Source organism: Arachis hypogaea, chromosome 8, assembly GCF_003086295.3.
Source record: "Arachis hypogaea cultivar Tifrunner chromosome 8, arahy.Tifrunner.gnm2.J5K5, whole genome shotgun sequence".
NCBI classification, from domain to species: Eukaryota; Viridiplantae; Streptophyta; class Magnoliopsida; order Fabales; family Fabaceae; genus Arachis; species Arachis hypogaea.
Window position 1 is genome coordinate 15,106,375 of NC_092043.1, and position 23,874 is coordinate 15,130,248.

A 23,874-nucleotide genomic window follows, 5' to 3' on the forward strand; every position below is an offset into this window, starting at 1 on the left:
CACACACTAAAAAAATAAAAAAATATTTAAAAAAATAAAAATAAAAAATAAGTTTATTATAAATATATAATTATAAATATTATATATATGAAACTATAATGTTAAATTTAAAAAATAATTTTAAATTATTATTTAGTTAATATTACAACAAAATAAATATAAATAAGAAAGAATAGAAGAGAGAGTTATGATGTGACATATATATTAGAAAGTCTACAAAAAAAATATATATCAATCTTATTATATTAGTCACTATTACACACATATAATTTATATATATAATTGATACATATTATTTATTATTCAATTTTTTAAAAAAATTATAAAATAATATTTTCATGTATTATATATAATATTTTAAATAAACTATATTTAGACAAATATTTGATGAAAAATTATATTATATAATAATATTTTTAACAAAAATAGTTAGTAGTTAGTTAAGTATTGAATATAATAATTTAATTATTTATTAAGTAATATAAAATAAAATTTAATTATTTTATATTTATGTATTGTAGTTTAAAATATTATTTTAATATAATTTTTTAATATTATAGAAAATTTTTTACATAATAATTAATTTTAATGAATAAAAAATATTTATATCTTTTGTATTATATATAATATTTTAAATAAATTATATTTTTAAAATATTTTAGTAGAAATTTATATTATATAATATTATCTTTAACAAAAATAGTTAGTTAATAAATTTTGAATATAATAATTTAATTATTTGTCAAGTAATATAAATAAAATTTTAATTATTTTATATTTTTATGTTATAGTTTAAAATATTATTTTAATATAACTTTTTAATATTATAAATTTTTTTCATAATAATTAATTTTAATGAATTAAAAATATTCATATATTTTGTATTTATATATTTTATATTTAATTATTTAAAAATATAAGATTCTGTTACCATTTAAAATATTGTGTATTAAAATATTGTCATTTAAAATATTTAGCTATGTATTAGGATATTCTATATTTATTAGAATCTATTAATACTCTTCTTTTATATTCACTTTTGATCTCTATCTAATATAATTTAATGATTTATATAAATGTAGCATATGTAATAAGTACATAATTATTATGCTTATTTTACAAATACCCGAAGATAACAATAGAAAATTAAAGAAAAGGACTAAAATATATAGAAAAAAAAAGTACAAATTAAGGGTGACACATATTTAAAACGAATAAACACACAATTAATAAATTGAGAATATAAAAACTATACAGGGTACAATGCAAGGTGCTGTCTACTTATCTCTAATAAAGTTCTCACAAAATATAGTCTCACATGCATATAAGCGTATTCATCTATAAATTATAGGGTACAAGAAAAACAAATATATAAATAAATTTTGAGATGAAATCATTGATATTTAACAAACAAAAATATGAAATTAACATTCTTTATTTATGAGAAGGAGGAGCTTCCAAACGAATATAATCATACATTATGCCTTGAAAGGGACCATTAGCTATAGTTTGTGTAAGATATATAATGTTATCATCTTTGACTAGTAAATGAGATGACACATCAATGTTGTATAGTCTATAGAGTCCATGAATTCCATGTCTAGCTATGGCGTTGTCCTTCCCAATCAACCCACTTGTAAACATTGGTGGATCTTCTTTTGGATTATTCACTCTAACCTTTAAAGTAAAAAATAAAAAATAAAAAAAATAGAAATTTGCAGTTATGTAAAATTGATAGTTGAGAATTAAATCTTAATATTATATTTTGTGTAAAGTGGAAGACAGAGATTGAAATAAAAATGAAACTCTAATTTAATTTACACAAAAAATAAAGTTGAAATTAATTAATTGAAATAAGAGTATTTTAGGTATAAAATGTTATTAAAGTTTCCGTTTTTATTCTAAAAAATTTTAATCTCATGTGTCTTCACTTTTTGAAAGTACTGAAATACTGAAATTTTGAAAATAAAAATTAAAATTTTAGTACCAATTTCTAGGCTGACAAATATTTTCACATTAAAAAGAAAGTGAAACCATTCAACGAATAATTCATGTTGAGAAAGATGGGAAATTAGTTAAGAAAATTAATTTGCACAACTAATGACTCCTGCATTTAGATAAAATTGCATAGTTTGGGATTTTTTAAAACAAATAAAAAATTTACCACTATAAGTAATTTTCAAATAATTTATATTTTTATCTTATATCTAATTACTTTACCATTGTTATTATCTCATTTATAAACGAAATATGCTTATAAAATAAATTATACGTATCTCCTTTATATATATATAAAGTTATCATGTTATTTATCTCATTTGTAATGTAAATATTTATTTCATTTTCAGTTATAACGAGAAAAATAATAAGACCATTTTAATAAGGATCTTAAAAATGTCTTTTTTTTTTAAAACGTTTATATATGTCATGTTATTATTAGATATTTTTATTAAATTGATTAATAATTTATTTTTTAATAAATCAAAACAAAATTAATTTACTATAACAATAATAATAAATCCAATTATTTGTATTATAATTATTAGATCCAATTTAATTCGATTGAATTATACAATCTAAACTGAATATCTTTAAACTTTTTGATAAAAGACAAATATATCTCTAATTTTTTGTTTTATGAACATTTAAATTCCTAAAAAATTTAAAATATAATTAAATCTCTAAAAAAATAGGTTTATTATTATTGTTATAAAAAAATTGATTTTATTCTAATTTGTTAAAAAATTTAAAATAACAAATTCATTAATACATTTAATAATAATGCAAAATATAAATGTCATTACAAAAAACGTTTTAAGTGTTTTTACGAGAGTATCTCCAAATAATAAAGTATAAAAAATGTAAATAGTTTCAAAAGCGCATATAAGGGTAAATTTTATTTATTTAAAGACAAATCCGCAATCGGTCAAAAAAATCACTCAACTTGTAGGTAATATTATTTAATCTAAAAAAAAGAAAAAGAAAAAAAAATGATGTAGTATATTTAAATCTTAAATTAATGTGGTTCTTAACCTGTAATTGGGAGAAATTAACGGCTGCAAGTGCTAGTCGCAGTTTATAAGTTCCATTTTTCTGAACATTATGAAGCTTGAACTTAATTTGCCATGTTGTTCCATGGTAAGTGCCATCATCTCTCTTCCTGTAATAAGTAATTTATGCAACAATGTTTTCATGTCTCATGTTGCTGCTACCTTTAGGTAGTGTTTGGTTGTTGTCTCAAAAAAAATAGAGACATAGACACAAAGACATAAATATACATGAACACAAAGATACACAAATTTTATAACATGTTTGGTGATAATACACAAGACACATATATTTAATTCAAAAGTCTATTTTATCTTCAAATTAAAATAACTCAAGTGTTAAAGATAAAAGACAGTGATTGAAATCTTAAAAAATAATTAGGAATAGAATTGAAAAAATCCGTGTCTCATAGATTGTGTCTTAGTGTCACAGCTTGAAAGAGATACACTAAATATATGTCTTTTATGTGCATTTATGTGTTACCGTATCTTTTAAAATTTTATGTCTCAACAAACAAATAGTATACATGTACCACCGTGTCTATGTCTCTGATGGAGTCTATGTCTCTGATGGACATAGACATTAACCAAACGGAACCTTATAGAACACAATCCTATGTTGTTTTAAGAAAAATGAAATATATATATATATAATAAATGAACCTGGTAACATGGGCAAAGAACCAATGTTTTGTATAATCACTATGTCCAACTGTGTAAATCAAATCTTCATTTGGATATAAATCTGCATATCTTTCCCATAATCCATGCTGCCTAAACCTGCCACAATTTTTGTCAACAGTTTTTAATGGTTGCTAGTAAAAAATTTTATAGTTTGATACACCTCAAAGACTATTTAGACAAGTTAAAATTATCATTTCAATTATATATATATATATATATATATATATATATATATATATATATATATATATATATATATAGTGTATGATTGTAATTTTATCTTAGACTAACAAAATGTTAAATAAGAAAAAAGTTTAATTATTTTATATAGTTTTATTAAATTTGTAAGTAGATTCTTATATTTTTTTTAGTTAGAATTTTACATTATTTTTAATTTTTAATTAGGTCATTTTCATATAAAAAATATTAAAATTAATAAAATATTTCTCTCAAAAAAATATGTGATCAAAGATCTAACTAAGTTTTTAATTGTGATATTTTCAATTTACAAAAAAATATTCAGTTAACTCTAATATTTTTTATACTAAAAAATAAAAAAAACTTAATTACAAAATTAATTAAAACCAGAATAAAAATTCAATTGAAAAAAAGATAATAAAAATTTAATTATAAATTTAATAAAATTATAAAAACTATCACAGTAACTAAACCTAAAAAATGATAATTTTGACTTGTATAAATAATTTTTTGGGTGTATCGAACTATTTTAAAATCTCAAATATATTTTTGTTTCTTCGACACTCGCTCATATATTAAATAGAGATGAACCTATCTGGATGATTGAGATAAAGTGTGTTAATGTAATTTGGATTAGGATCAGGAACATAAAATTCAGCTGCAGTGCGATCGGGAATGCCTATTTCCCATAATGTTGGTCCATTTCTTGGGGCTTCATATACAATCTCACCGACATTTACTTTATTACCTGCATTATTAGAATTAGAATGTGTTTAGTTTGTATTCTTATTTTTTATTTTTATTTTTAGTATTTTTTGTTTTTTAGATTTTATAAAGAAAAAAATAGCAAAAATAATATTTTTTTTTCACAAAATCCTAAAATAAAAAACACTAAAAATAAAAACAGAAAATAAAAGGCAAATCAAACGTACCCTTACATTCTGATTATTCAATATATCTCAATTAGTAGTAATAAGGTAATAGTAATTAAGTAAAATCTAATTGACTCCATTTCTCTTTATTTTTAAGTACAAATTATGTTATTATAACCTCAATTAAATTTAGGTATAAACTTTTATATTTCATAAAATATCACATTGATCCCTTCTTCTCTGTATAGAACATTATCTTTGAGTGAATTTCACTTTGAACAAATATAGAGGAATTCTATTGAATTTTACCAAACTTTAGAAGAGTTAGTTTGTTGGTGAATGCTAATAATATGATCCTCAAAAAGTAAGAAATGCAGTATTTTTTAAAAATTAATTGGCTATTATAGGTATAAAAAAGAAAAGTTAAAAAATAAAGCATTTTAAATTCTAAATTTAAATTATTATATAAAATATAAAATATAGAAAATAAAGAGTTAAAATTTGTTCAGTTAGCAAGAAGTGCATTAATATAGATTAGCAACTCTTCTTTAGCCAAGAATAATGTTTGATTAAGGGGGAAAAATAGAAACACATGAGAAAATAAGAAGATAAAAATACAAAATATAATAATAAATAAATAAATAAATAGAAAAAATTTTTATATTCCTCATCAATCATCATCGAATTGAAGTGACTAAATAATTAAAAAAATAATAAATAAATAAATATTCCTACGTCCTAATTTAATTGAAAGTTCAAAAAACAGTAAAACACATCATTTAGTTATGATTTAATCTGAAGAGAACCCAATCTTTTTTGTCTATGTACTTCTCTCCATAGTCAAACATATATTGTGTCAGTTTGTCTCTATATTTCTGTCTACTAAACTACCAAAGAAAATAATATATGAAAAAATAAAACCTGGCTTGATGGTGAGGACAACATTGTTACAATAATCTCCAATGAAACCAGGGATCCAAGCATAGAGATTGTAATTCCCACTGTGTATATTGTTGATAGAGAAAAAGCCTCTTTTATTGGTTTGAGTCCAAAATTGATATCCCTGCACCGAAGGAGAAAAAAAAAGAAAAGAAAAGTATATATGAGGATTTAATACAATTAGATATTCTTTAAATATTGTTTTTTATTCAATTTTTAGAAGAGAGAAAAAATAAAAAAATAACTTCTTTAATTTTTTGAACAATTAGTATATAAAAGTGGATATTTAAATTAATTAAATAATAATAAGTTTTTAAAAAGACAGGCCAAAGACTAAATTTTAAAAGACAAGTAGTATTTTTCGAAAAAAAAATGTAAACATAATAAACAATTCAAATAAATTTATATATTCCAAATTTTTCTTAGAGAAAATTAAGGTATTGTTTTGGTATTTAAAATTTGAGATCAAAATCGAAATTGTCTCTAGTTTTTTTTTTGTTTAAAATAATTCTCAATGTTATATTTAGTATAAAATTTATTCTTTTAAACACATGATAGAAATATCTTTTTTTTTTAATTTCCTAAATCTTTTTTACACCGTCTTTTCTATCACCAAATTTTTTTTTGTTTAATTAAATTATTGATCTTTATAATTTCACTAATTCTTAATTAAATTCTTATGCCTTTTTTCTTTTCGATTGAGTTCCTATATCATATCAGATTTTATAATTAAGTCCCTAGCGTGACAAAAACTTTAGAATTAATGAAATATTCCGTTAAATAAAACGAATATATCTAATACTTTATTAAATATTCTGTATAGTTTAACCGAATATTCTGTTAATTCCAATATTTTTGTCAGGAACTTAGTTACAAAATCTAATATGATACCAGAATCCAATTAAAAAGAAAAAAACACAAGGATATAATTAAAAATTCGATGAAACTATAACAACCGACGAAGTAATTAAATCTTTTTTTTTAAAAATAATTTTAATATTAAATGTAACATTAAAGACTACTAAAAAAAACTAGTTCAATTTTAAAACTAAACTATAATCATCAAAATAGTATTTATTTTAGAAAATTAAAGATCCAAACCTTGCATTCTGTTTGCCAGGATCCAGGTTCTCCTGGTGGTGCCAGACCAATATATGCACCTTCTGCCAATATCTGGTGATCACTTATGAACCTGAAAGTGCACTTTCTTATTTATTTATTTTCTTCTACCAAAAAAATTTTGTTATGGCAATAATATAAATCTTTTGGCACTAGAAACCATTGTTAATTTGGACCTTTACACTTTAAAGTTTTGGAACGAATGGAATAATTTAATAGGATTAATAGTCAAAATAATTTTTCAAAGGTCGTATATTTGTTAAGTTAATCATCAAAAGATTAATAAATACCTCAAACTGATAATGTTTGGAGTTTTGAAACTCCTTTATAATATCAATATTGTAATGTGTGTTGGCACAGTTTTTTAATAGGTATTTTATTAATAGAGCTTTTATTATATATTGAAAACTTCCTCAAATAATTAATGTCAATAATATTTTTTAAAAAAATTAATATTTAAAAAATTAACACTAACATAAAATTATATTTTTAAATAAAAACCATAAAATAATTATAAAATATTAATAGAATACGTTGCTTAATAAAACAAAAATTAAAAAAAACGTTGTTTATAAATTATTTTTATAAATTAATAATTTAATCTCCCATCTTTACTTATTAAGCAATATTTTTTTAATTATTGTTTTATTAGTGTTAATTTTTTTATTAAAATAAAATAAAAAAATTATTGTTTCCATAACAATTTTTTTATTTTTATCTTTTAAGATTTATTTTGTTTTAAAATTTCATAAACTCATTACAGTCATACTGGTATATTTTTATTTTTATTAATTTAATTTTATTCACATAATTTAAAATTTTAAATTATAAAATCTTTAAATTAAAATTTAAATAAATATAATTTAATTAATAACTTAATTTAATTTAATAAAAATAAACGTATTCATATTATTATATTTATATGATTAATTATATTTATTCGATTTAAAAAAATAACTATTTAAAATCGTTAATTATAAATTAAAAAATTAATATACTCGTATTATTTTTAATACGATTATATTTACAATACTCCTTAATAGTTTGGTAAATCAACCGTGTATAAAGTTTTTAATTATTTAATGAATCAATACTCTATATATTTTTATTTTTAAATTAGTTTTTTACAGTTAAAATTTTCATTATTTTCTTTATATTTATTTTACCGCTTCTGCTTTAAATATTAAAATCCTTTATATTTATTTTACTCCATGGCTCTCTTTCTCAAATCTCACTTCTAACCAAATCTATCACTACCGTTCACTATCGTGACCGATGTTTCGTTTAACGTTACATCTCCTTCATCATTTTTTATTATTCTATTCGGATATGTTTTTAAACTATCTTCAATTTTTGTCCCTATTTTAATTGTTCTGGTATTCTATTTTTGTTCCTATTTTAGTGTTTTAAATTAAAATTTAAAATTTTACTTTCTAACTCATTTAGTAATCTAATTATAAAAGAACATCTTAATATTTAAACTTAATACTAAATAATATATTTGATTCTATTAATTAAATTTAAATTCACATTTTCGTGTTGTTTTTTTTATTTACCAAAGATAAAAAATTCAAATTCAAATTTTTATTTTTAATTTAATAAAACAACTTTAACTATTTAAAGAGTATTTTTATCATTTAAAATTATATGAAAGTACATTTTAGTCTTTTAAAATCAAATTTAAATTTTAACATTATAAATTTATTAAAGAGTAAAAAACTGTTTTTGTTCCCAACATTTGGGATAAGTCTCAAAGTTATCCCTAATGTTTAAATCGTTTTATTTAAGTATCTAACATTTTAAAATTGGCTCCATGTTGTCCTGCCGTTAGGGATCTGTTAACAGAATTGACGACGAGACAAAATTGAGACTATTTTAAAATGTTAGGGACGTAAATAGGACGAAAACGTTGGGACAAATCCCTAATAGCAGGACAACATTGAGCCAATTTTGAAATGTTAGGTAGCGTTTGGTGGAGAGACAGAGACGAAAAGATTGAAACTGAGAGACAGAGACCAAAAGACAGAGATTGAAATAAATCTCAATATTCTGTTTGGTGCAAAGTGGGAGACAGAAATTAAAACAAGAATGAAACTCTAATTTAATTTGTACAAAGGATAAAATTGGAATTAATTAATTGAAATGAGAATATTTTAGGTATAAAATATTATTAAAGTTTCAGTCTCCATCTTTAAAAATTTTAGTCCGCTGTGTCCTTACTTTTTGGAGGTACTGAAATACTGAAATTTTAGGGATAGAGACAGAAATTTTAGTACCAGTCTCTGAACCAACAAACATGATACTGAGTCTCTGTCTCTTAGTCTCTGTCTCAATAAGACGATTTAAATGTTAGGAACAATTTTAGGACTTACACCAAACGTTGAGGACAAAAATGATACTTTACTCTTTATTAAATGATATCATTTCAAATTAGAATTTGATTTTTAAATAAAAGAAAAAAATATAAATAAAAAATTGAATGATAATTAAAGTGAGATTAGGGTTAGACAAAAATTATATAATTTGTTGTTAGATTGGTTGTTTGAGCTTGTAAGTCAGTGTTAATTTTTATAAGAACATTTTTGTCTTTATAAAATTATTTATAAGAATATTTGATAATTTAAAATTTAAAATTTTATTTTCTAATTCATTTAAATAAATTTAATCCTAAGATAATTTTTATTGTTTAAATTTATAGCTTTTGATGCATGTAAACAACGATCAATACCAAAGAGATATTTTTGTCATTTTATTAATATTTAAATAAATATTTTATAATTTTTAAAAAAGATAATTTTATCTTTTTAAATTTAAATATAATTTTTTATTTTTATTCTTTTTAAAATTAAAGACTAAAAGTTTTTTAAAATTAAAGTTATTTAATTTGAGAAAGAGAGCCGTGGAGTAAAATAAATATAAAGGATTTTAATATTTAAAGCAGAAGCGGTAAAATAAATATAAAGAAAATAATGAAAATTTTAACTGCAAAAAATTAATTTAAAAATAAAAATATATAGAGTATTGATTCATTAAATAATTAAAAACTTTATACACGGTTAATTTGCCAAACTATTAGAGAGTATTGTAAACATAATCGTATTAAAAATAATACGAGTATATTAATTTTTTAATTTATAATTAACGATTTTAAATAGTTATTTTTTTAAATCGAATAAATATAATTAATCATATAAATATAATAATATAAATACGTTTATTTTTATTAAATTAAATTAAGTTATTAATTAAATTATATTTATTTAAATTTTAATTTAAAGATTTTATAATTTAAAATTTTAAATTATGTGAATAAAATTAAATTAATAAAAATAAAAATATACCAGTATGACTGTAATAAGTTTATGAAATTTTAAAACAAAATAAATCTTAAAAGATAAAAATAAAAGAATTGTTATGGAAACAATAATTTTTTATTTTATTTCAATAAAAAAATTAACACTAATAAAACAATAATTAAAAAAATGTTGCTTAATAAGTAAAGATGGGAGATTAAATTATTAATTTATAAAAATAATTTATAAGCAACGTTTTTTTTAATTTTTGTTTTATTCAGCAACGTATTCTATTAATATTTTATAATTATTTTATGGTTTTTATTTAAAAATATAATTTTATGTTAGTGTTAATTTTTTAAATATTAATTTTTAAAAAAAATATTGTTGACATTAATTATTTGAGGAAATTTTCAATATATAATAAAAGCTCTATTAATAAAATACCTATTAGAAAATTGTGCCAACACACGTTACAATATTGATAATATAAAAGAGTTTTAAAACTCCAAACATGAGGGGAGTATTGTAACATCCACCATGAAGGTGAATCAGAATAGCCTTCAAATTATGACTTCTACTAATTATTAACTCTAATTTATTGTTATTACCTGTCTTGGACTTTTAATGTGCCATAAACACTGCCTCGTTGGTGGGACTTATGAAAATCCCCTGAAGCTGGAAAATCATAGGGCCAGCTTTGAACTTCTTTGCTCATCTACATGTCATTTTTCCTGCTTTTAGTTACTGCTATATATTCATTTGTTATAGTAGAATAAAATAATATCTATGATACCTTATGATTTGATTTAATGTAATATGACAAAATAGATTCATGAAAAATTTTGACTTAGATTTATAGGTTTTTAAGAAAAAAATATTAAGCAAGTTATTGAAAAAAAAAAGTCTGTACTAAATAAGTTCTTAAAATTGTGTTTGGTCTTGAAAATAGAATAAAATAAGACAAGACACAAATGACAGAGATATAAAAATTAGTGTTCTTATATTTTATTTGGTGATAAATTAGAATAAATTGTGAAAGTTAAAGACTAATTCATTCTATTTTTTTCATACAAAAATTTAGAAAAAAAATATGATTATGAAAAATTAATAGAAATAATAAAAAAATAAGTTATATCTCTTTTTAATGTTTTTATTTTCTTAATACAAAATATAATAATTTAATATATTTAAATATAATATTTTATTCTTATTTTATCTACTAAATATAATTTTGTGTCTTTGTATTCCTGTTTTAATATCCTATACATATAAACAAACGCAGCTTAAATTACATTTATCACAATTCGACCTAAAATAAATATGGTAAAGCAACCTGGTCTTTGGCATCCTTCCATAGTGATGGTTGGACTTGGTTTTCTGATGAAGTGTTGAGATAAATAAAGATTGGCCCAAAAACCTTTTTCCATGACTCATTTCTTTGGACTCTCATAACAACATCCTCTCCTGCGTAATGAGAACTCAGAAACATCTGTCACATACAAAAATATGTAGCAACCATGTTATTTTATCTTGGTCTCCCTGTTCTACTAAATGAAGTAATTTATTATCAGTTCTAAGGGTGAGTATATTTTGTAATTTATAAATATTAATTAATTATTATTAATATTTTTAATAATATAAAATTACACTTAATAGTATGAGATTATATATATTTTTTTATAATTAAATATTGACTAAATTTTAATAAAAGTAGCGGTTTTTGAGACTTTCTCATTTATTATATTAAATTTTATATTATTCTAAAAAAAGTTGTGATTTTGCCAGAATTTTATAACGGAAGTTCTAAAATAAGTAAATAACTCACAAATAGACTTAAAAATCAGATGTCTCTTCTGTATTTCTGGAGATTTATTAGCGACAATTTTAATTTTAATTAGAGTAATAATTTAAAATTTTAATTCCTCTTTTTCATTATCCTCCTAATACTTAGAATTATAAAAATTTAAATATATATATATATATATAATACTTTTTTAAAATATTAAAAAAACTTTTTTTATTTAAAAGTTAAGAGAATATTTAAAAAGATAAATTAAGATTCTCAATCGTTTACCTTTTGATTAACAAGGGATTTTAAAAAGGGAGTCACTCAGATAAAGACGTCTAAAACGTCTTTTTTTAAAGATATATTTTAATAATTAAAATTTAACACATATAATCGATTAAATCGTATTATTTTTATCAAAATTAAGTCAGATAAATTAATTTGATCGAAAAATAATGAATCAAATCTTGAACTAGTCTAAATTAATATTATTTTTTTATAGAAAATGACTATAATACCCTTATTATAGAAAATGACTAAAATACTTATATATATATATATATATATATATATATATATATATATATATATATATATATATATTGTTGAAAACTCTAAATCGTAACCATATGACGACAGAGAATTAAATGACTAGAATTTAGAATTCTCAAAATAAAAAATATATATATATATATATATATAATATGAATATTTTAGTCATTTTTTATAATAAAGATATTGTAGTCATTTTCTATAAAAACGATATTAATTTAGGCCGACTAAAGATTTGAATCACCATTTTTCGATCAAATTAATTTGTCTGATCTTATTTTAACAAAAATAATACGGTTTAATTAATTATATGTATTAAATTTTAATTACTAAAAAATATTTTAAAACAAAAAACATTTTAAACGTTTTTATCTAAATAACTCCCTCCTAAAAATCTCTCTAAAATTAAGACCCGTATATACTCCAAAATTTCATAAATCACAAAACAATTCACCATGAATTCTTCCTATCCTCCTCCTTAAAAATGTAATTGTAAATATTATGAAATAATATATCAATCTACATAGATAGTATTTTATATAAAATGAATATAATTTATTAAAAAAAGACTTACTGCAAGACTAATAGGTCCAACATGAGAGGTGAGGTTCTGTTTAAGAGGGCCACCTGATTGGAACTCATTGGTAGGTATAATTACCCAAAACCCCATTGCAGGATTAGTTTCAGATTTGGAGCTGATCCATCCATGCACCTTAATATCTTTGTTATTGCTTGAGTATTGATACTTGTCATCCACCTTAAATCAATAACATATTTAAACCAATTATTAAAATTCTTTTACAAATATCATATCTGCTATATATAATGATTTTTTACACAAATTCATTGATTTCTGTTTTTATCTTTGGTGTTTTTTTTTTCAAAATTTATTTTATGGTTAACCAATTTTAAAAGTTTAATAAAAAATTAATTAATCGATTTTTATACCCTTTATATATGATTAGATTCTAGTCAATAATTGGTGTAATTTTTAAAATTTTAATATAACACTAATATCATAGAATAAAAACAAAAGTCAAAAATCAATCGAACTTAAAGATTCTACATCTAATTTTTTTTTTCTGAAAAGATATAAAGTCATAAAGTAATTAGTAACAGTTAGTGAGTTTGTTATAGTCAGTTAAAAAGGTAGTTAGAATTATTATTGTAGGATGACTTATATAGCAAGTTACCGGTTACATCTATCTATATAAATTATAAACCATTGTAATAAGCTAAAGTTTGCAATGAAATCATAATCACACTACAATTTTAGAATTATCCAAATTTCTTTCTCTTTAACTCTCTCAAACTCTTACTCTCATTCCTAAACCATTAGTACCATTTTCATAGTATCAGAGCTTCAGAAATATCAATGGCAGAGCCAATTCAAGCAATGCTAGAGGAAAATGCAACAAACTCAGTTACAAATTAGAATGTGAATCAAGCAATGGTGGTGCATAATTTTATAGTTTTAATTTCCATCAAATTGAATGAAGAGAACTATTTTCTATGGAGAGATCAAGTTGAAGCTTTGATCGAAGCTCATGAACTCATGGATTATGTCAATGGAGTGAATGTCTTGATGCGATTTCGATCGATGAAAGATGAGAGCAATGGAGTTCTATATCATGAGTTCAAGAAGGCTAAACCAATAGCATCAAATATAACACGTATAAATTAGAATATTCAGTGAAATATTAAGCATATTCGTTTTATTTAATATCTAGGATCTGCACCACAATATAAAGGCTTTAAGGTAGCGTATGGTGGAGAGATAGAAACGGAAAGACTGAGATTGAGAGACAGAGACTAAGAGACAGAAATTGAAATAAGAATGAAATTCTAATTTAATTTGTACAAAGAGTAAAATTGGAATTAATTAATTGAAATGAAGGTATTTTAGGTAGAAAATATTATTAAAATTTCAGTCTCCATCTCTAAAAATTTTAGTCTCCTGTATCCTCATTTTTTTGTGGTACTAAAATACTGAAATTTTAATATCAGTCTCTAAATCAACAAATATGATATTAAATTTCGGTCTCTATCTCAATATCTCAAAACAAACGCTACCTAAATTACCGGTTAAACCCATTTATATAAATCATTATAATAAATTGAAATCGTGCAATAAAACCATAGTCACACTATTATCCTAGAATCATCCAATTCTCTCTGTCTCTCAAATCATTTTCACTTTCCAAGAAAGAAATAAAAAGAAAAGAGAATAAAAGAAAAACCTCTCCCTTGAAGTGTGGTTCAATAGGATCAACAAGCAATACAGCTTCAGGGGGAACAAGTGTTCTTCCTCTTGTTGGTAACCGGTCATCTGGAACAGGCATTAGCCTTTGCTTATTATCCGCTATAGCCATATAATTAAACCTGCATCATAATAATAATAATAATAATAATAATAATAATAATAATAATAATAATAATAATAATAGAGAAAATATAGGAACCAATAGAGGATCAGTACAATGTATATAATAGGAGTTTAGAAATGTTCGATTATATCATATGTTTATTATCTCTGGTATCTGGATGGTTATTCTGGATAGTATGAGTGTAATGTATTTGAGAAATTAGTAGTATTTTTTACTCTAAATGTTCATTTTTTTAACTCATATTAGGCCAAATAAATAACCTATTATAAACATTGTACAAATACTCCATTGTCTCCCTAGGAAGATTCATAATAATAAGCTTCCAAAAATAATTACTATAAACTCCAGATTATTTATTTTCTTGTTCTAAAAATGAAATAAAATAGGGCTAATTAAGACCATACTTTTCTTTTCGAAGCTTAAAGACCACTCTGATTTGAGGTACGTTGAAAGCAGGCCATTCTTTTCGGTGTTCAAAGATGCTATAACAATACAAGCCACAGGAATTGCGTAGCATCACATATCTGCACAAAATTTAAACAAGGTAAATGTTTCTTCAACATTGTATACTGATATGTGTTTTATCTTAAAAAAAAGTGCGCATGTTAATTCAAATATGTGCAATAATGATTTTAGTTTTAGGTCAATTATATTCCCTTTTTTATGGCCTTTTATGTAATGAATATAAAAAATAATCTTAATAATACGTAATTAAATGTATGTAAAAAAATTTTAATCTCGACCGTGTATAAATTCACATAATAATAGATGTAGATGGTTCTAAATTATACTTTTTAATTAATTTTGCTTTATAAAAACATGGTTGCGACCATGTATGTATTGATGAATGAATTTAATGGTACCTAATGTCAATATTTAGAGGAGACTGCTTTTCCTCCATGGATGATCGATCCCATGTTTTGGTAAATGAAATCTCCAATTGTTCATCATTTTGCACTATAACTTTATAACTTGTCCCCACGACCCTGCATGAGATATTAATTTGCCACGCAATTAACAACCGACTTAATATTCAATTTACCTCTAAAATTTGAGATCGAATTTAAATTTACTTCTAAAATTATAATTGACTTAATTTAAACTCTAAAATTTATAATAATAATTTGTATTAGTCTCTGAAATAATTTTTGACATGTTGAAATTACATGTTAATTTGAAAACAGTAATCAATCTTCTAAATACTCTAATAAGTCTTGATTATATAGAACTTGAGCGAAAAATCTAAATTACAACAAGTTAACGTATCAAATCAGCGTATCGTGAACGAAAATCGGATCAAGAGTTAATGCGAGTTACGGTTACAAATTTTGGAACTCAATTTGAGTTGATTAGAATTTTAATGATCAAATTAAATTCGACCTTAAATTTCAAAAGTCAAATTAAATATTAACTCACAACTAACTACTTCAATATATAAGACATTATATATATATACATGGAGGCCACTCAGATAAAGACGCCTAAAACGTCTTTTAAAGATGTTTCCATGTTGTGTTTTAATTGGTTTCTGTATAATTTATTCGGTGTTCCTCATCACATATTATTAAATTCCTCAAAAATTTTCTTTCCAAAAAGAATAAAAAACATTTAATTTGGATTGAAACAAAGGTAATAGATTAACTATTAGATTTTTTAAAAAAATTATTTACATAAAAAATATATCACATTCATCAATATATATATATATATATATATATATATATATATATATATATATATATATATATATATATATATATATATATATATATATAACAAGCCTCTTAAAATTTTTATAAATAAAAAAATAATTAATTTATATTCGTACAATATATAAAATAATTTTTATATTATTATTATATTATAGATTAAGATTCACTAATTTAAATTTTTTTTATTTTTAATATAAACATTAGAAATAAATAAAATTTTTATAATTAAATATAGTGTAACAAAATATATATAATATTAATTAGATCTTAAAAAATTCTAAAAAATTAGTTTCTTTTATTTTAGTAAAATAACTATTTATTAAAGTAGACAAATTAATTATTTTCTTCTCATATATAGTTTTCTTAAGATATAAAAGTAATTAATTAGGACATTAGTTAAGATAATTAAAGTCACTATTTCATTAAATTTTTAATTTAAAGAAAAATCCTAGTTAATTTTGGTATAGAAATTTCGAATTTGAAAACATTGATAAAAATTATGTTGAATTTTGATTTATTTGATTCTCATTTAAATTAATCACTACATAAGTTAAAGTCTGTTTTGAAGTTATATTCGAGTTTTAATCTGATTTTTAAAGTTTCAATTTACTTAGTTTTATTTTTTAACTTAGGTATCCATGACTCATATTAGGGTTTTAAGTGTTTAGTTGAAAAAAAAAAGGTAAAAAAATTTCAATTGTCACATCAAATAGTCGCTAGAATGTATAATGTAGCAGTCGTTAGTCTATCTCAACATGTCGTTAACGATTTTGTGAGACAGTGACAAAAATAAGATTAGGAACTAATGTGAGTCATAACTATTAAGTTGGGAGACTAATTGAGTAAATCAAAATTTTTGAAATTAGATTGAAACATAGTTGTTAGAACCAAACCAGTGATCGAACCGGTCAAACTACTGGTTCACTGGTTTATTGGTTCAATCGATAAATCACTGATTGAACCGATAAAACCGGTCTCACGTAAATATAAAATATAAAATAGTTAAAAACTTAAATTTGAAATACATATCTTCACTAACATTTTATGAAGAATCAAGTCTCAACTTCTAAAAATAACTAATATAAAAAAAACCATAAAATTTTAATACTACAATAGTATCTTATTTTGACACAATAAAAAAATAATTAATTCACAAAGCCTATCATCTAACTATAATATTAGTAAATTTTAACACTAACATCAAAATAAATAACATTAATCACAATACTAACAATAAAATAGATCAAGTAAATTAATAAAATTTTAGTGAAATTTATATTTATATTAATAATGGTATATAATTAAAATATAATTAATTTTAAAAATAGAAAAAACAAAAATTAAATTAAATTAGATATTTATGTATACTATATAATTAGTATTTGTCAAATATAGTACTTAGAAGTGCAATGGCTAAGTGACAAGTAGATGTTGCTTTTACTTCAAGGTTCTTGGTTCGAGACCTTGTGGATACATTTTAAAAATTTTTTCAAGCAGACCAGTTCGATTAGACCGGTTCTTACAGGTTAACACCGTTTTTATTCCTTAGACGGTCCAAGAAGTAAACTGAATCGATTCTAGTCCGGTTCACTAGTTTTTCGGTCGAACCAGCCGATCCAATTCGGTTTTTACAACTATAGATTGAAATACGAACATAATTTCAGAGACCAATAAGTATTATCTCTTTGTTGACAATTAAGTTATTTTAATGGTAATTAAGATCTAATAATGATTTATAATAAAAGAAACATTCTTTTGCAACAATGAACCTATAGTAGTAGTTAGGGTGTTCATAGATTAGATCATATCCATATAAATCCACAGTATTTATCCGTATCTGATATGTAATTTGAGGATATGATCTGATCTGTAAGATGATCGGATTGGATCGAATCGGATCCACACTCTAATTAGATAGAAGTAAATATGTTTAAAAAAGTAAACAAAAAAAATTATTGACTTTTTTTATAAAAATAAAATTTTTTAATATTTTTTATTTTATGGATATATTTGATATATGATCCAAACATAAAAAGTGCGAATATCGAATTTGATCTAATGAGTTTAGTGCGGATTGGATTGAAATTTCAGCCATATCCTATCTGTAAACACCCCTAGCAATAATAACTAAAAAATTATAATGATTATATTTTTAACTAAGAGGAAGTGCCAAAAAAAAGTACTAAATACAAGAATATTTAATCAAATATTAAAAAAAAATTTTACTTTAAAATAGTTGGACTTTTTTTGCTCATATATATATATATATATAATGTAATAATAATAATAATAATAATAATATGATAATTGTTTTATATATCACATAAATATAAACCTTTTTTTTCTATGATCTTAAGAAAGGTTTTGTAAGTCCCAAACCTTGTTATCGATTTTTGTAGTGTTAGCCCTCATATTATCAATTTGATCCATATATAATTCGGATGATAAATTATTTGGTGATAGGCTTCCTTTTTTACTGTGATATACTTATTTTATTATTATTATTATTATTATTATTATTATTATTATTATTATTATTATTATTATTATGTACATTAAAAAATAACAGGTCAAATTATTGCCATAATATAATAGAAGTATGGAAGTTTATCATTCTTCTCTAATGGAGGAAACAAAATTATTTTCAATAGTTTATTTAACGTTTAGTAGAATAAAAATAAATTTTATTAGAATAAATTTTAGTACAAGTTTAATATTTTTATTCATCATAAAATATTTATAGAATTACTCGTAGATAAATTTTGGAAAAAAAACCATAATTTTTAATTTTATTTTTAATTTTATTTTTAATTTTATTTTTAATTTTAAAATAAATTTTATTTTTATTTTTTAATAATATTAATTTTTTACCGTATATAATTATTCAATTATTTTTGAATCATATATAAATAAATTACTCTTAATAAGACTTTTTTGTGTTATTTAATTATCTTTTTTAAAAAATAATTAATTATTAAAATAATTAAATTTTTCACAACAAAAATAATAAAAAAATTATGAAGAAAAAAAATTAACCATCCTGATAATTTTTTTATTTTTATTTATATTTTAATTATAAACATAAATATAATTTAATTATATTATTTATGAAATATGACTATAAATGTAGATAAAATTTAGTTATATTACTTATATATAGTTTCATTGTATTGTATTGCTTATAAAGTTAGATTATAATTATGACAATAGAATTATTCTTGTACTTTTATATGTGTGACTAATTGGTGGTGTTAAAACATTACTCTTAATTATAAATAAGGTTTATAATTTAAAAAATCAAAGACTCAATTAAAAAGATACGAAAAAATAATGTTAAAATATTCTAACTCTTTAAAATAAAAATTTTTGAAATTCAATTAAAAATTATTTAAAATTTAAACTCAATAAAAATTTATATTCAATGTGTTTTGTATTAAATATATTTAATAACCTATTATATCATATTGGTTGAAATTAGTTTTATAATGTTAATTTTTAAATAATACTTTATTAGAAAAAATCATCTTTTCAGAATTTTTAAAAACTAATTAATATTATATATATTTTGTTACATTACATCTTGTTATAAAAAATTTATTTATTTCTAATGCTTATATTAAAAATAAAAACAAAATTTAAATGAGTAAATTTTAATCTATAATATAATAATAATATAGTAATTGTTTTAAAAATTATACGAATAAAAATTAATTATTTTTTTATTTATAAAAATTTTAAGAGCTTGTTATATATATATATATATATATATATATATATATATATATATATATTTTATGAATGTGATATATTTTTTTATGTAAATAATCTTTTAAAAAAATCTAATAGTTGATCTATTATCTTTTTTGTTTTAGTCCAAATTAAATATTTTTTTATTATTTTTAGAAAGAAAATCTTTTGAAGAATTTAATAATATGTGGTGAGGAATACCGAATGAATTATACAGAAACCAATTAAAACACAACATGGAAACATCTTTAAAGAAAGACGTTTTAAGCGACTTTATCTGAGTGGCCTCCATATAACATTGATGGTATATTACATCTATTTATTATTACTAAGATTATTATTATTTACATGAATATTTTTATAAAAATAATTTAATATAATATTTATTTATAGTTTAATAACTATCAGTTTCACCTAAATGGATTGTCATGCAATTTTTCATACACATATATACCCTTAGCTTATCGCCAATTGTAGTCTTCAAACTGTAGCATTTTTCATCACCACTTTTGATTAGTTAATACGACAACATTCTTACATTTCTTTCACGAAAACCTTCTCATATCAAATAGTGTGATTCTTATGTTGCAAGTTATTTCCTTCCAATTCAAGTTCCATCTTCTTTATTCTTTTGGAAGACACATAAATATAATTTGTTGCCACATTCTTCTATAGAAAATTGAATTTATCACAAGTGAATCTACGTACGTATTGTTTACATTACTTTGGTCTCAAAAATAATTTTTGCACGAGAGTTATATTCTATAAAGGAGCCACTCAGATAAAGATATCTAAAATGTCATTTTTTAAAAATATTTTCTAACAATTAAAATTTAATATATGTAATCGATTAAAGCGTATTATTTCTGTCATAATTAGATCGAACAAATTTATTTGACCGAAAAATCGATGAATTAAATTTTAAATAGATATAAATTAATATTTTTTAATAAAAAAATACAATACCCTTATTATAAAAAATGAATAAAATAATCATATATATAACCCTAAATCTTAACCTCATGACGACTTAGAGAGAAGAGAAAGGTTAGGATTTATGGTTCTCAAAATTAATATATATAAGAATATTTTATCATTTTCTATAATAAGAGTATTGTAGTCATTTTCTATAAAAAATATTAATTTAGACCAGTTTAAGATTTAATTTATTAATTTTTTGATCAAATCAATTTATCTGATCTAATTTTAACAAAAATAATATAATTTAATCAGTTATATATATTGAATTTAATTACTAAAAGATATCTTTAAAAAAAATTGTTTTTAATGTGTTTATCTGTGAGTGGCTCCCTAAATGTAATTCTACCTCCAATCACTTAAGTTTTTAGAAAGGAAAACAAAAAGTTTTGCGGCAGTGTCCAATTCCCATATATTGATTCTAATTAACAAGTAATTAATTATTAATGTTAAGATCCTGATAAACTAGGGAAAAATAATTGAGTAAATTAAATAATAATTAGCAAATGAAATAGAATATATATTATTCTTATATTTAATTTAATTTGTCTTACATGAGAGAAATATTACTAGCATTAATAATAATAATAATAACAATAATAATAATAACAATAATAATAATAATAATGTAAAAGATGAAAGCTAATTATGAATTCATGACGAACCTTTCATATATCCCGGTTGTTCCTGTGCTATCTGCTTCATTCCAAACAATGTCCCAATACCTATATATATATATATCATTCATTATTATTATATGAATATAAATTAATAATTTATATCCAAAATTTTTAATAAAAAAACATAGTTTAATATAGTTGTAGCTCATCATTCACCCTCTATCATGTGCTTCATTAAGAACTTCAAGCAAATTATCAACACCATTATATTGTATTGCACTGATAAATCCACCCTTTTTGGATAAATACACTTCAAGTATACCATTGTCCATCACAACCTACCAAACCAATTCAATTCAATTCAATTAATTTAACATTTGCCATAAAATCAAAGCAATTTATCTTCAAAACTATAAATAAAAAGAAGAAAAACATGAGAGGATCCAAAATTCAATCCTTAATTAAAGAATAATTAATAATGTCTCACATAATTGTCGTCGACACGCAACTTCACTGCCTGCGACGACATGGATCCGGCCACCGGCGGCAAATATCTCACTAGCAACAAGACAAAAACAAAGAAGCAATATTGGCCACCTTCAATTTGGACTTCACTAGCAACCTATAGAAGTAGTTGAAGAAACTAAGCTAATTAGACAAACAAACTAGTATTTTTAGAAGAATTTAATTTTGATATACTGTTAGTGTAAAATAGTTTTACACGTATATATATCTAATTATGTAATGAATCAGTAAAAATAACTATTTTTTATATTTATCACTAGAATAATCATAAAAAAACGGATATAATTGCACGCTTGTGTAAAACGTTTCGCACGATTAGTGCATCAAAATTAAACTCTTTTTAGAATACTCTTAATTTCACAATCAAAATTACTAAATAAAAGCATTAATCAATAATGTGGATTATACCCCAAAAGAAATTTAATGGATATTATTCATGGCTAACCATAGAACAAGCTCTGAAAGTGCATCATGGGATATGGTATATCAAGGGGACAAAATGGATGGAATCTCATCACTTCTCAATTTGCATGCAACTTTTGAAGCCTCGTAAAGGAAAAGGTTAAATATAAGAAACAAAATAAAGGAATTGTATGACATAGCCCCTTTGGTGAAATAGTAGTGAGGGATTTGATTTGATGCTGCAATCTTACCTCTCTACATGATTTATAGATTGAAAAAAACATGGTTATGTTATAATTAGTAATAATTAGAAAATGATGGAAATAGAAAGAGTACATCGAATGAAATGAAGACGTGTTGTGATGTTCGTTGGTTGCACGGCAAAATCATGTAACGTTATCATTAAATCCTTGGAAAATTTTATTCATTATATGTATACTTCTCAACATTTATTAATCATGTATGTCATGAATTAAAGAATACAGATTTGTTACACATTCAAGTATTATTGGCATCTAAGTTCAACTAAGTAGATTCAACACCAACAAAAATCACTCATTAAAAGAGTGTGATTATACGCGCGAGACTTTACGTTATCGTCGTCATCTTTTTCTTTGCGTTTCTCTTCCTCCTTCTTCTTGGTGTGTTTTCTCATCGTCATTCTTTTGTTGTTGTTGTTGTTGTTGCTGCATTTTTTTAGGGTTAAGTACGATTTTAGTCCCTAACGTAAAGGTCAAAAATTTGTTTCGTCTCCAACCTTATTTTGCATACAAAATCGTCCCTAAAGTTCGTGTTAGTTTTAAAATGGTCCTTTCTGACAAAAAAATAACTTTTAAAGACAATTTTGCCCCGTGGTTTGTTTCCCTTAATTTCATTTCCGTGAAATTATTTTCTACTCCTCAAATAACTCACAATGTTCCTGAACACAATTGGTATCTGAAACATTTGTGTGAAACTCTAAAAATCGTTCCTGCGAAGAGAGTCTACAATAGTAGTTGAAGAGATTTGGT

At 22.1% G+C, this 23,874-nt stretch overlaps 1 protein-coding gene across 3 annotated transcripts; it reads right to left on the reverse strand.

Moving 5' to 3' along the window:
• Nucleotides 1–1,417: 1,417 nt before the first annotated feature.
• Nucleotides 1,418–23,030, reverse strand: LOC112706268 (uncharacterized). Of its 3 annotated transcripts, none has more exons than XM_072200086.1 (16): nucleotides 22,908–23,030; nucleotides 22,425–22,559; nucleotides 22,154–22,275; nucleotides 21,983–22,042; nucleotides 15,744–15,866; nucleotides 15,285–15,404; nucleotides 14,734–14,875; nucleotides 13,068–13,250; nucleotides 11,489–11,644; nucleotides 10,764–10,870; nucleotides 6,842–6,932; nucleotides 5,723–5,864; nucleotides 4,521–4,677; nucleotides 3,711–3,827; nucleotides 3,034–3,160; nucleotides 1,418–1,677 (listed from the first exon to the last, which is right to left on the reverse strand). In XM_072200086.1, exons 1-16 carry the CDS (start codon nucleotides 22,908–22,910, stop codon nucleotides 1,435–1,437), a joined length of 2,028 nt encoding a protein of 675 aa, XP_072056187.1. In that variant the 5' UTR covers nucleotides 22,911–23,030; the 3' UTR covers nucleotides 1,418–1,434. The 3 variants fall into 3 exon arrangements, with proteins under 3 accessions (XP_072056187.1, XP_025613260.1, XP_072056188.1); XM_025757475.3 differs by having other exon boundaries at nucleotides 22,871–22,996; XM_072200087.1 differs by having other exon boundaries at nucleotides 22,425–22,495; nucleotides 22,871–22,991.
• Between the last annotated feature and the right edge of the window lie 844 nt (nucleotides 23,031–23,874).

What these genes read in the sequence shown, in the direction of transcription:
- LOC112706268 (XM_072200086.1), bottom strand. An exon ending in TGCGTGTCGACGACAATTAT is followed by an intron (nt 22,276 to 22,424) that starts GTGAGACATTAT and finishes TTGGTTTGGTAG; the next exon opens with GTTGTGATGGACAATGGTAT. An exon ending in TTCTTTGCCCATGTTACCAG is followed by an intron (nt 3,161 to 3,710) that starts GTTCATTTATTA and finishes TACTTATTACAG; the next exon opens with GAAGAGAGATGATGGCACTT.